This window comes from Prionailurus viverrinus, unplaced genomic scaffold (assembly GCF_022837055.1).
Source record: "Prionailurus viverrinus isolate Anna unplaced genomic scaffold, UM_Priviv_1.0 scaffold_198, whole genome shotgun sequence".
Taxonomy (NCBI): domain Eukaryota; kingdom Metazoa; phylum Chordata; class Mammalia; order Carnivora; family Felidae; genus Prionailurus; species Prionailurus viverrinus.
Window position 1 is genome coordinate 3,654 of NW_025927588.1, and position 13,226 is coordinate 16,879.

A 13,226-nucleotide genomic window follows, 5' to 3' on the forward strand; every position below is an offset into this window, starting at 1 on the left:
TGGGGACAGCTGTGGCTTCCACCTTCGTCACCTCCCGCCCCCACCAGCACCTCTTCCAGGGCATCACTTCCATCACCTGTGCCTCCCATCACCACACCAACACGTCCTCTCGCCTGCTCTAGGCGCTGCCCCACCAGCACGAGCTCCACTGCGGTGGCCCCCATGTCCCCTCTCTTCTCATGGCCATCCCTCCCTCTCACCTCCTGTTGGCTTCACCTGCGCCCTCGCCTCCTCCCATTTCCTCGTCGCTACAACGCTGAGCCCCGTCACAGGGGCCGCCACCTCGTAGGTAGCCGCACGCACGGGAGGACCCAGCCCCGAGTCCCCTCGCCAGGGGCTCCCCGCCTGTAGTGGGGGGCAGGGAGTGGCCCCAGACACAGACCCTGGCCACCAACCCTGGTTGCTGTGGCAGCCGGAGGAAGAGCCTGCTGGTCTGGCTGGGGGGGACCCTTGGGGGCTGGGCCGGCAGACGTGCTCTGGGACCCTGGGCAAGTCAGTCCCCTGGCAGTGTCCCAGGCTCCTCCTTTGCAGAATTGGGCCCCGGCCTCCTTCCAACAGTTTTCAGGGCGCCTCGGCGGCCTCTCCCCCTCCCACCTCACTCAGCCCCTCCCCTCCCCACCCTGTCACCTCTCTCTTCCCATCTCCTCCACTGCCCAGCCCTTTCTTTCCATTGTTTTTTTCACAGCATTACGATGATGATTCCCCCACTCTATACAGGGGCCCCCTCAAAATGTGGGTTCGGGTCAGCCCTCCACGCCTCCAGGAACTGAGAAACTGAAATTAAGAACACTGATTCTGAGATGCTCTGATCTTAGCACGTCTGGTGCTTTCTGGAGCCCAGCACCAGGCGGGTCTGGGGCTGGCTCCTGGGGGGTCCTGGTGGCCCTGGGAAAAGACCAGAGGCTGTCGAGGAGAGGAGACTGAGAGCCCGCTCCCAAGTCTGAGCCCCTCGTGGGAGCAAAGGAGGGTGAACTGGGGGGGACCCTCATTTCAGACCCCCTGGAACCCCTCTTAGCACCTCACTTCTGCCTGCCTCCTGCCTCCCCAGGAAGTGCTGGGGTCAGCAGACCACACCCTCCCGCTGCTGGGACCCCTCCATGGGCCAAGAGGGCCCTCAAACCCTGCCACCCCTGCAGTATCGCACGGGGTCGGCCCTCTGTGCCTCAGTTTCTTCCTCCTGCCTTGCCCAGCCATGGGAAAAGACGTGGCTGAAAAGTCTTGAATATCATGGCGGGGCTGAGACGCTGAGATGAGGTTCCCAGCTCCCATCTGGGGGGTCCCTGGGAGGAGCCCCTCTGGGCTCCACTTATTACGTGGCCATGAAGTCTCCCCCCCCCCCCCATGTCAGGTCTGCCCTCTGCACCTCTCCTGAAATCTTCTGGGGGAAGGCAGGGATGGAGAAACTGAGGCAAGGGAGAGAGAGTTGGGCTGCCCGGCCGGAGCACTCCTACACATACGTCAGGGACCAGCAGCAGTGGCCCTTCTGCCAGGAAGCCCCTCTCGCCACCCCCAGCAGAGCCTGGCATGCTCCCCAGGGCCCCTAGTCCTGACCTTGGGGGCCAAGCCTGACCTGGAGTCCCCTCTGTCGCCCAGCACAGAGTAGGTCCACGGGAGGCGGCCGGCCGGGTGTCTTCATCCAGGGACTGACGCCCCTTGTGACCCTCCTGGGCGGGTGGTGGGCCAGTGGGGGCAGTGGGACCCCCGGAGCACCCACCCCAAGTCAGGGAGGGGCAGCCGGGGCCCCGGACTCAGTTACCCCTCAGTGGATGGGAGAGAGTCTACATGGGAAGGATCTGGGATCCCACCTGTTCGCTGCCCCCCATCTCCTGATAGACACACTCTCCCTGCTCCCTCTTACTCTCCCTCCCCCCTCCGTCCCGCCTCCCCCCATCCCATGGCCTCCCTCTCCTTCCTCTCCCTCCCCCTCCTCCCCTCCCCTGCTTCCCCTCCTCACTTCCCTCCTCTTGTCTCCCCCCTCCCGTCCCTCCTCCTCCCCCTCCTCCTTCCCTTCCCCCCTTCCTCCCACCTCCTCCTCCCCCAGAGACCGCTGGGCGTGAGTGTGCAGCTGGGCAGCGGTGAGTGTCCTGGGCCATCCCCAGACTCCGGGGGAACTGACTACGCGCAGACATCTGTCTGCCCCCCACATCCTGTTGGGGTGCCCTGTGGGGCTGCCACAAAGTCCCGGCTGGGCGGAGGGCTATGTGTGGTTGAGGCACCGTGTGTGGGCTCTTGGCGCTTCGCTACAGTTGGGGGGGCGTCCACACACCATCAGACCCCAGGGGTGGGGGGAGCGTGAATGACCGGGACATCCTGTGACCCCAGCCAGAGCCGTTGGGGCGACAGGCAGCAATGTGGGCGGTGGTGTGGGTATCTGGAGGGGTGCGGGAGGGGTGAGCCCCAGGGGGTGTGGGTCCGTGGGCCTCAAGGGAGACGAGGGCACAGCAGACATCGGCGTGACGGTCGCTTGCAGCCGGCCACAGGGGCGTAGGGGACGCTGTGCACGGGAGGGTCACGAGAGGCGGGGGCGCGATATGCCGTGGCCGGGTGGCACCCGGGGGAAGCTCACTGTGTGTGTCCAGCTAGGTGGGATGCAGCCCCCACCCCCACCCCCGGGACCATCTAGAGGCTCAGGACTGTCTACCTGCCCGGTCCCGGCTGCCCACCCACACCTTGCCAGTCCCAGCCAGTGGGGACAGGGGGCCTGGAACAGGTGCTCCGTGGACACTGCTTTCCTGGTTGATGGAGCGCGTGCAGCGACCTGTGATCCTGATGTCCTCGGTCGGTGGGAGGGAGCGGTCCCACTGTGCTCAGGGGGGTCCACGTGGGTGCCAAGGCTGCGCCCTGGACCCTTTCCTCCCCCGCGTGCCACTTGCGTTCATCAAGCACCCACTGTGTGCCCGGCGGGTGCAGCTGGGGACAGCCTCTCTGAGGTGGAACCCCATGCATCACCGGAAAGCCGGGGCGACTTTGTTCCGGAACAGGGCGCTGGCCGCCCGGCTCTGGGCAGTGAGGGGTGGCGGGGTGTAAGGGTGGGGGGGGCGTGGGGGGGAGATGTGAGCCCAGCTGGGTTCTAGAAGGCCTCCAAGTGGGGACAGAGCTGCGTATGCAGGCTGGTCTTGGATGGGAAGTGGGGGGGGGGCGTCCAGTGAAGCCAAGAAGAGACATGAGCCAGAGCGGCACCTGGACAGCTGGTTGGACGGGAGACGACACTTGGATCGTGGTGCCAGAGCTCGGCACCTGAATGACTGTCCTGGTCCGTCCGTGTCAGTCACACTGTCAGCAACAACGAAGCCGCTCTCGTGGGCTCCCTCCCCTGCACCGGGTGTCTGCACCCCCCCCCCCCCCCCCCCCCCCGCCACTGCCTGTCCACCTGGGCACAGGGTGGGGAGTGTGGGAGCGGTAGCTGGAGCCTGCCGTCCCCTCCCCTCTGGCCACCTCCTGTGCTCAGCTCTGGCCTCATGGAGCAGACAATTCAACACGGAGCCGGTCTCCGGCTGGGATGATGACCGGTTTCCTTGGCGACGCATGCGTCCCGCCCCAGCCGCCAGCCTCCCGGCCCCAGTTGCGGAGAGCAGTGGTGCCCCCACCCTGGTGGCTTGTCCCCACTGGGCTGAGCTGCCCTGAGCATCCCCCACGGCCTCCCAGCCCAGAGATGGTGGATGATTTGCCCAAGGTCACACAGCGAGTCGCCGAGGGGGGCCTGGAACACACACTGACCCTCCTTATCTGCACCCCGTACCCCTGAGGGGGCCAGAAAGGGGCTCCCACGGTGGGGCACAGAGTCATCTCCAAGGAGCCGGTGCTGAGCCAGGCCCCTGCCCTCCCCTGTCTGTCCCCACACACCTCTCCTCCAGGCCTCCGGACTCACCTTGGCCGGCGCCCAGCCTTCCGGAGAGGCCTCGCCTCCCTCCCTCCCCACGGGCTCCCCCAGATGGGATTTTAATGGCCACGTTTTCAAATTAGTTCTGAACCTTTCAAAGACTTATCAGGGAAAGGAGCGTTTCCACAGGGACTCTGGGCTGCCCTGCCGGGGGCTCCATCTGGAGCGGGGGGGCCCCACTGCCTGGGGTTGGGGAGCTGGGGTATCTAGGGGCGGCTCACCCTTGGACCTTCAGTCCTGGAGACCACCCCCCCCCATTCAGACCCCCTCAGACCGGGGCAAAGCGCGTGGGGGCACACACCCCGTACCCAACCTCACAGAGCTTCTGATGTTTAAAAAGTGTTAAGAAGCCACCGTGGCAGAGTTGGAAATGGATTTGAAAAAGATGACGGAAAGAAACCATTGATAAGAAAGAACAGGGACGCCAAGCCCGGAGCAACTAGGAAGCTAATCTACAGATCAACCCGCACAACATGGTCCCCCGACCCCCCCACGCGTTCACCAGCGGGCCGGCAAGGGGAGAGGGGAGACCGCCAACCGGCTGGAACAGCCTGACTGTCCTCTGGGCGAGGAGGTGGCCACAGAAAGAGGGAAATGACCAAGGAGAATAGGACGCAGCCAGAAAAAATGACCACTGTTTCCCGATAGGGAATGTTCCTGATGTCATGGGGGCGGAAGCAAGGCAGCACCGGGCTTTCCAGTGTGTGTAGGGGGGTGTGTGTGTCCCCAGTGGGGGGTGTTTAAAGAGGAGGACAATGGACAGAAGGAGTGCTTGCCGCACAGGATCAAACGCACGGTCTCTCCGGGAGGAGAAAGGTTTGCAGGAAGGTGGGACGGGACGATGCCTTCTCGTTCCGTAAAAATTAGGAACCAGGCGAATGTGTCCACAGTTGGAAATAGTAATACAGCATTTTTAAGAGGGGGGGGGACAGAAGGGAGCGAGGGTCAGAGCAGTGGCTTTGTGGTCGCTCCCACCGCGCAGGAGCCTGTTTCTTTATCCGATTTGTGCGCTCCCACCGGCCTAGGGATTCCAGTCTCCGTTCGGGGAAGGGGATGTGCGCAGGGGAAAGCGACTGGCCCACGTCCTGGGCCCGAGAGGCCGCCACCCCCCTCCCCGGCGTTCCCTGAGCGCCACCCCCTGCCCCAGTCCCGGGGAGCCCCACCCTCCGCCCCAGCCCCAGGGAGTCCCCCCACCCCACCCCCTGCCTCAGTCTCCACACTCGCAGCTCGCTGCCCTAGGGTGTGTGCTCCTTATGTAGGGCCCTGGGCACCCACATCCCGCCAGGATGCTGATGGAGCTCACTGCTGGCTCCCTCCTGTTTGGGAGATCCCCCACCCCGCCGCCCGCCGAGGACAGATGTGCCCAATGCGGCACATCACATCGCAGAGGCTGGCTCCCCAGGCAATGGAGGGGCGCGTTCGCCTGGTGGGGGAAATTGAGGCCCCGACATCTCCAACGCATGAGCGCTTGTGGATGCGCACCCGGGTTTAGGAGAAGCGCCCACCCTTGCCGTCCGCCCCCGCCCCGCCCGGTTCACCCTCCTCCATCGGTGTAGATGGATGCGACCCTCTCAATCCCCAAGCACTAGGGAGTAGAGTCGGACTTGGTGACTGTGTAGATGCAAGAGACACAGGTGCGGTGCTCCAGCAAGCCCCGCTGGGGGCGCGTGGGTCACGCCCAGTGGCCCGCACAGGTGTCTTGGGAGAGAGAGGTCCGTCCCTTGCTGCGGGCCGCCCCATTAGGCCAGATCTGAGCTCGAAGACCGATGGGGCTCCTGAGCCAGAGTCCGCGCGCGTTTCTTACTGTGGATGTGCACGTCTACACCTGCTCCCGCGGACGTCTCCACTGCCTCCCCGTGCGCACGTACGTTTGCGCCTCAGCACGTCCCTTCTGAAGTCTGCGCCAGTCCTGGGCGCGTCTCCCTGCCCCTGCTTCCGTCTGCTGTGAATCTCTGACTCGTCGGATCTAAGGGGCCCCCCAACTCCCCACATCCGTCCACACGGCAAGAGTCCGCCGGCAGGAGGTTAGGCCTCCTGACCCCACCCACACCTACACCTACTTGGCAGAGAGGAAACTGAGGCCACAGGTGCCCCAAACCGCCCAGGGTCCCGTGGGTCTCCCAGGCAGCCCCTGGCTCCTGGCCTAGCCTCCCCCTCCCCCACTAGCGCTGCCTTCCTTATTGATCAAGGGCCATCTTTAATTAAAAACTTGATTCAAACCAGCTCGGCCTCCCCTGTTAAGCTGGGCTCGCTGCTACATACAACGACACAGGCCAGCTGTGCGGGCCCAGGGGCTCCTTGCAGCCACTCTGGGCTTCCCCACCTCCCGTCCTTTGTCCACGAGGTTCCAGGAGCCTGAGGTCAGGGCACCTTGTCCCCGGGAGCCTCCTCCTCTATCGGCTACATCTTAGGGGTAATGGGAGGCTACGTGGCAGGATGCCATGCACAGGCTGGATGAACTCCAAAGTGGTGGTAAAAACCCCCTCCAGCTTTGAAGGAGAGAGCACACCAGGGATGGGAGCCAAGCCTGGAGACCAGAGGAGAAGAGGAGGAGGAGGGGGAGGAGGAGGGAGCGGGGCTGGCGGTGTATCGCTCAGGCTAGAGTGGTGATGGCTGATAGGGAAGAATCCCAGGAACGGGAGAGAAGTGAGGGGCCAGAATGGCCAGATCTGGGATTTCAGGCTAAGGGGACTTCAGAAAAAAGGAATCGAAGCCCAGCTCCAGGCCCTCGCCCTGCAGACTCGTCTGTGTGCCCAATTGTGACATGCGGGTGACTGTCCCTGTCTTGCAAGGTTGGGCTTGGGGCTCAGGGAGGGCTGGAAATGTGCTGCTGGGCCCAGGCTTACCCTGAGGGCCGGCTTCAGCGAGGGGGGCGCCGGGGCAGGAGAGGCAGAGGCTGGGACCCGGTGTCCACACACCGTCCCTGGGGGGCTCATGTGGGCCAGGACCCTGTCACCTTCAGAGGAGCTGGAAGGAAAAGGGCAGCACCCGCCGTCCACCTGCCCGAGGGCCATCCACGCCGCCGCTTATCGCATGGAGCTTGCCGTGACCTCGAGGGACATCCCGCTGTCCTCTGCCTCGGTCCACTGAGCCTTTGCCCCTCCAGGCCACCTGCTCGGAATGTCCCCCCACTTGCAGGAGGTGGGAGCCGGGGCATCTCAGCCCCTCCAGGCTCAGCCCGCCCCCCCCCCAGCCCCATTTACTGCTGGGGAAGCCGGGTCTGTTCCCCCTCCTGCTGGAACGGTGTGTGGCTTTGGCAGTGGCCTTCCTTCCTCTCTGCCTCGCCTTGCTGTGAGGGCGCAGAATCACTTAAGCTGGGTGGGGTCCTGGGGCTGTCCCAGCCGAGTCTTGGGGTGGGAGGAGGGCCTGGTTTGGGGGGGGGACGCAGAGCTCACTGGGCTGTGCCATACACCATCCCAGACACGCTCTCCCTGCATCCCTGTGGGGGGCGACAGTGTCCCCTCCAGACGCCTCCCGCACTCCCTGCCCACTCTCCTGCACCCCCCAGATCACAGGCTGCCGTGGGGATCCCTGAAGATGAGAAGTGGGTGTGGGGGTGATCAGGCAAGGTGGCCTCAGGGTGCAGGGTCTGTGAATGCACCCTGAGGGGCTCCGCAGGGCGTGGTTGATGAAAAAGCCTCAACAAGCACTTCCTAGGTCCATTTCTCAGATGAGGAAACTGAGCCTCAGGCCCCCACCCCACCAGTCTGTGAGGGAGCCCAGGTGAGGCCCAGGTCTCCAAGTCCTCTGCTGGGATGTCTTGGGGGGAGTCTGGAAGAGATGTGGACCCCTTGGGGTTCAAGGTGAGGATTTTACAGAAGGGGTAGGGGTCCTGGGGTTCGTTCCAGAAGCTGCACAGCCATCCCTCCCACTGGGACTCTCGGTTGGACCGTTGACCTTTGGGGCTGGGTTCCTTCAGGCTCAGACCCCGCCCAGCCCCACCCGCCCCTGCACTGGTCTGGGATGGTGGTGGCAGGGTGGGGGAGGAGGCTGGGGGTGCGAAGTGCCCGTCTTAGCCTGGATGGAGGCCAGATTTGCCTTTTCCTGTCCAAGACCGTCCCCTCCAGACCCCCAGCCCCGGCCACGTGCCATCAGCAACTTGGTTCCAGAAATGTCTCTCTCAACAACGAGAGAGACAACGGAGGAGGAGGAAAAGAGAGAGATCTCTCTCAACAACAACAACGGTAGGAGGAGGAAAAGAGAGAGATCTCTCTCAACAACAACAACCGGAGGAGGAGGAAAAGAGAGAGATATATGTTTTCTGATCAGTTACAAAAAATACTTCTCCCCCAGAGTTGCAATTTAAACAATATTTGAAGAAGGCCGAAGCTATCGACTGGCGGCGGTGATGAATTAGAGACAGTAATTCGAATTCATCGACCACCCCGCCCCAGCCGAGAGTCCCCTCCCCCCCACCCCCAGTCCCTCTCCCACAATTACTGCTGGAGTCAGAGCCTGGGAGGCTTCCAAGAGGAGGCAGCCCCCAAGCCTCGTGCTCCCAGGACCCTGGTGTGGGCTGGGAAGATAAGGCCGGCCCGGCAGCCGTGGGGTTAGGGTCCTGCAGGATGGGCCTTGCCGGGACCAGCGGGTCCCAGAATCTCAGAATGCTAGACCCAGAACCTGGCCCCTCCAGCGCACACACATTTGACAGATGGGTAAACTGAGGCACCCAGAGCAGGCCGGCATAGGGCAGTGGGGTGGCCCCTGAGGGCCAGGCAGCCAGATTCCTTAGGTGCTTCCCGGAAACAAAGACGCCACCCCTTGTCCCCTGGGTCCCGGATCTGGGAAGGAGGGAGGTGGGGAGCTGGGAGGGTGGGCCAGGAGACGCGCAGGCTAAGGGCCCCCTCCCCGGCTCAGCTGCCCTGGGGGGCTCTCCTGGCCTCTTTTCAGTATCTCCCCTCCTCTGCCTCTCTCTCTTTGTCTTTTTCTCTCCGCATCCCTGTTTCTGTTTCTCTTTCTGTCTCTGGTTTTTCTCCCCTCTGTTTTTGTCACTCTGTCATTCCCTACCTGTCTCAGCCTCTCTGTGTCCGTCTGTCTCCGTGTGTCTTCCTCCCTCCGAGCCCGGCGGGGGCGGCCCCCCGGGGGGCACGGCCGGGAGAGGCTGCGGCGGCGGCAGGGGGGTTGGGGTGGGGGGGACGGGTGGCCTGGCCAGGGCGCAGCGCAGGGCAGGGCGGTGAGTCCTCCCCGCGGGGTCCAGATTGGGGGGGGGGGGTTGGGGAGCGGGTCGGGGCACCTGGAGCGGCTCCAGGCCTTCGCGTGCCGGGCGGCGTGGTTGGGAGGGGGACGCGCCCCGCTGCCTCCCCGTAAGCGCCGCGATTTGCCGCCACTTAACCGCTTTTCATTTGCGCAGCGACCGGAACTAAAGGCCTCTCGGCCGGCCGGCGCCTAATTACCCCTCGCCCGGGCCGGGCCACCTCTAACTCCCAGGCCAAGCCCCGTGGTGTAGACGCGGCCCGGAGCGCGCCCGAGTTGCGGTGGAGCCGGCCGGGTCGGCGGGGTCATCGCGTGGGCAGGGGCGGGAGGAGCAGAGGGAGCCGCAGGGTCCCCACTCATTATCCCCGGCACCCGAGCGCCCTGCCCGAGGCTCGCCCCGCGCTCACCCGCTCCTGTGCCCCGTGCGCTCGACACAGCCTCGATTCCGACTTTCACTTTCCCAAAGGGGGGCCGGCTGTTTCCCCACCTTCAGTCCTCCGCGCGCCCGGAAGGGAAGACCCAGGCGGGGGAGCCGGGCTCCCCTCAGCCCGCAGCAGCGACACCCCCTGCCCCACCCCTCGGGGCATGGACTTCGCGCCTGTGGTCCGTGGCTCTGGGACGCCCTGGCCCACCTCTGGGGGGGGGCGTGGGGGCTGAAATGCGCAGCCGCAGTTCCTGACGGCCGTTTAGTAACACAGGTGCGGCAGAAAGTGCACAGTGATACGTGTTCTTCGGGGGTGTCCCCGGAAATACATGCGCTGGGAGGAGGCCCAGGGTGGCAGGTGTGGCCAGATGTCAAATGCCCATGTCCACGCGTCTCCACGAGCGCCACTTAGCATCTGACACCTTAGGGCACCCTTTTGCCACCCGATGTCACCTGCATCGCACACAGCGGTCTGCGCCTATGTCCCTTGTGAGCGCACCCGTGGCCCTGCATGTGCGTTGGGAAGCAGGACAGGACAGGTTTCGCCCTTACACAGGCCCCACGTCTGGACTCCTAACGCCGGTTCTGAGATGACACGACGACCTCCCCGCACGATGGGTCACCTGCCGCACATGCGGGGACTTCATTTCCCACTCCCCAAAGCGGGGAATCTAAGAAGCCTAGAGGAGGCTCCACAGAAGGGGGAAACTGAGGCCACGTGTCAGCGCAGGCTCCCCGGGCTGTCCAGCAGGCCAGGGGGCCAGGAGGAGCAAACCCAGAACCCCCTCCAGCGGCAGCCTACGCCCCTTCGCTCCGGCCCCCCTCCCTGCGGGGTGGCTGGAGGCAGAACTCCCGCCCTGCCTCCTTGCTCCAGGGGCGCCTAGTCTGAGAGCCAGCCCACTCCAGCTCCACTCGCCCCTGTGTGCAGAGAAGCGATCGATCCCGCCTCGTCGGAGGCGGCTATTGTCCCCGCGGCGGCCCCCTCCCCCTGCGGCCAGGGAAAGACCCCCCCACACACACACACACTCAGGTCAGGCCCTTCCCCGTGACAGTGGCCAGGCCTCTCCCGCACCCCACAGACACCCAGGACAGGGGGGCCCCCCGGCCAGGCCGCCTCGCTGGGGGCAGGTGTGGACCCAGCTGCTGTCAGCTGGGAGGGAGGAGGGAGCGTGGTCCCCAGGGGGGCCGGGGGCTGAGAGTCGGTGTGAGTGAGAGAGACAGAAAGAGAGCGCGGCGGAGAGAAGGAGAAAGAGCCGGGAGGAACCGGGAGGAAAAACAAGATCCAGCGAAAAATAAATAGAAACCAGTTTGCCCCGACAGACAGAGGTAGAAAGGAGGGAAACACGGGACGGAGAGGCAAGGCCGGCAGGAGTGCGCGCGCCCGGGCCAGAAGCGACCGCGCAGGGCAGGCGGCCGGCCGGGGTGTGAAGGCCTCCGGGCCGCCCCTCCCCCGCCCGTTCTCGGGTGACCTTTGCCAGCGGCCGGAGAGGGGGAGGGGGCTATCGATCGCCGAGGCCGAGCTACAAAGAAGCGCGCGCTGGGGCCGAGGGCTGAGCGCGGGCCCGGCCCCGGCCTCCTCCGCGCCGGCAGCCGGGTGCACGGTCCCGGCCCTCTGCCCGGAGCTGGAAGCGGAGCCAGGGGCTTTTCGGGAGGCGGGGAGTGGCGCCCCCAGCCGAGAGCAGCGGCGCGTCCGGGGCTCGGCACCGCCCCCCCCCCCCCACCACACACACAATGAGCGACCCCGCAGGCTGCTTCGGGGATCCTCCCCACAGTGTAAAAGGAACCAGGGACCCCTCCCCGTTCCCGGGCTGCTGGGGGGGCGCGTGGCAGGCGGCACAATCCCCTTCTCCCTTTCGGCGGCTGCACGAACCGGCAGGGGCGCACACGACGCTCCCGCAGGGGAGTCCCGAGCCGGAGCCCCCGGGGTCGCGCGCAGTGCGCCGCGCTCCTACCTGCCAGGCGCAGCGCCGACATGCGCTGGAACTCGGGCTCCTGCAGCCACTTCCACATCCTGCGGAAGGTCTCGCGGCCCGACTTGAGCTTGCTCCACGGCTTGGGGTTGCGCAGCAGGTCGGAGAGCGTGCCCTGCGAGCGGCACAGGATGCGCTGCGCGAAGATGGCCTGCGGGATGCTGTAGCGCTTCAGCTCGGCGGTGATGCGCTGCGCCACCTCCTTGGTGTTGATCTCCTCCGCCGCCGCGCCCGCCCCGGGGCCGCCGCCGCCGCCCGCGCCCGGGCCGCCGCCGCCTGCGTGGGACCCGTGCGCCCCGGCGGCCGCCAGCCCGCCCAGCGGCGCCAGCAGCCCCGCGGTGCCCCCGCCGCCCGCGCCGCCGCCCCCGCCGCCGCCGCCGCCGCCGCCGCCTCCGGGCAGCCCGCGAGCCAGCGCGTCCTCGGCGCGCCCCAGCAGCGCAGCGTGCGGTTCGAAGGCGGCGGGCGGCAGCAGCTTGTCCCCGGCCAGGTGGCCCGGCGCGCCGTAGGCGGCCAGCGGCGGCGGCGGCGGCGGCGGCGGCGGGGGCTGCGGGGCGCCGTGCAGCGCGGGCGGCAGCGCGTTGGGCAGAGGCGACAGCGGCGACCCCATGGCGGGCAGCTCCTTGCCGTAGGGCCCGTAGAGGTGGCCCACGGAGGCGAGCGCCGCGCGTTCGTCGCGCATGAGGGTGAAGCTGCCGCTCACGCTGGCCGCCAGGCGCTGCGGCGGGGGCGGCGGGGGCGGCGCGGCCGCCGGGTGCGGGTGCGCGTGGGGGTGGCCGCCGTGCGCCCCGGCCACCGCCGCGGCCGCCGCGTGCTGGTGGAACTTGTCGGCCACGGCGGCGAGCGGCGGCAGGTGCTGCAGGGGCGTGAGCGTCGTGTAGGTACCGCCCAGGCCGGGCGCCTCACAGGCCATGCCCATGGCCGGGTGGAGCGGGCCCGCCAGCTCCCCGCGGAAGTCGGCGCCGCCGCTCGCGCCGCCCGTGCCGCCCGCACCCCCGGCTCCCCCGCCGCCGCCGCCGCCGTCCAGCAGGCTCGCCATGCCGGCCACCAGGCCCGGGCGCCCGGGCGCCACCAGGCCGCGGTGCTGCGCCGCCGCCGAGCGCGCGTGGCCCGGGCTCAGCAGCTCGCCCGCCTGCGCGTGGGCCACGCCGTGCAGGCCCCCCAGGCTCTCCAGGCTCAGCTCCATGCTCGGCCGCTCGCCCGCCGCGCGCGCTCCTCGGCGCCGGCCCGGCGCGCTCAAGGCCGCCGCATGGCCCCCGCCCGCTCCCCGGTGGCTGCGCGCGAGGCTGCCCGGCTGCGCGGCGCACCGCCCGGCCCGGCTGCGAGCGCGGCCACCAGGATGTGGCGGGGGAGCGGCCGCCGGCGCCCGGGCCCGGGTCTGACGTCAGCACCCCCGCCCACCCGCTCCCCTCTCCGCCGCCTCCCGCCGCCTCGCTCTCCGCCCGCTCCGGCCCCCTCGAGCTCCAGGCCGGCCGGAGTGGGCCAGGCTCGGGCTCCTGGGGTCCCCAGCCTCCGCGCCCGTCCGCGTCCCCCCCCTCTCCAACAGGGGGGCCGACGGACGCGGGGACAGCCGGGGGGGCTTTGGAGGACAGACCCCGCGAGGTGGGGCCTGGGGCCTCATCCCTACACCTCTTATTCTGTGTCTCTCCCCAGAGGGTCAGGAAGCTTACTTTCCTGCCTGATGCCCCCAAATCAATCTCCAGGAACACGTAGGAATGTGGCTGGGTGGGGCCTGGGGTCCACTTGTCCCCCCTCTGGCCTC

General features: G+C 67.1%; 1 protein-coding gene across 1 annotated transcript; it reads right to left on the reverse strand.

Moving 5' to 3' along the window:
- Positions 1–200: 200 nt before the first annotated feature.
- ONECUT3 (one cut homeobox 3) lies at positions 201–12,650 on the reverse strand (the record flags this gene model as incomplete). The annotated part of the gene is made up of 5 exons (XM_047845101.1): positions 11,368–12,650; positions 10,967–11,119; positions 6,727–6,847; positions 2,642–2,801; positions 201–345 (listed from the first exon to the last, which is right to left on the reverse strand). Coding segments are annotated over exons 1-5 (1,862 nt in total), but the record flags the coding sequence as incomplete, so codon positions are not given.
- Between the last annotated feature and the right edge of the window lie 576 nt (positions 12,651–13,226).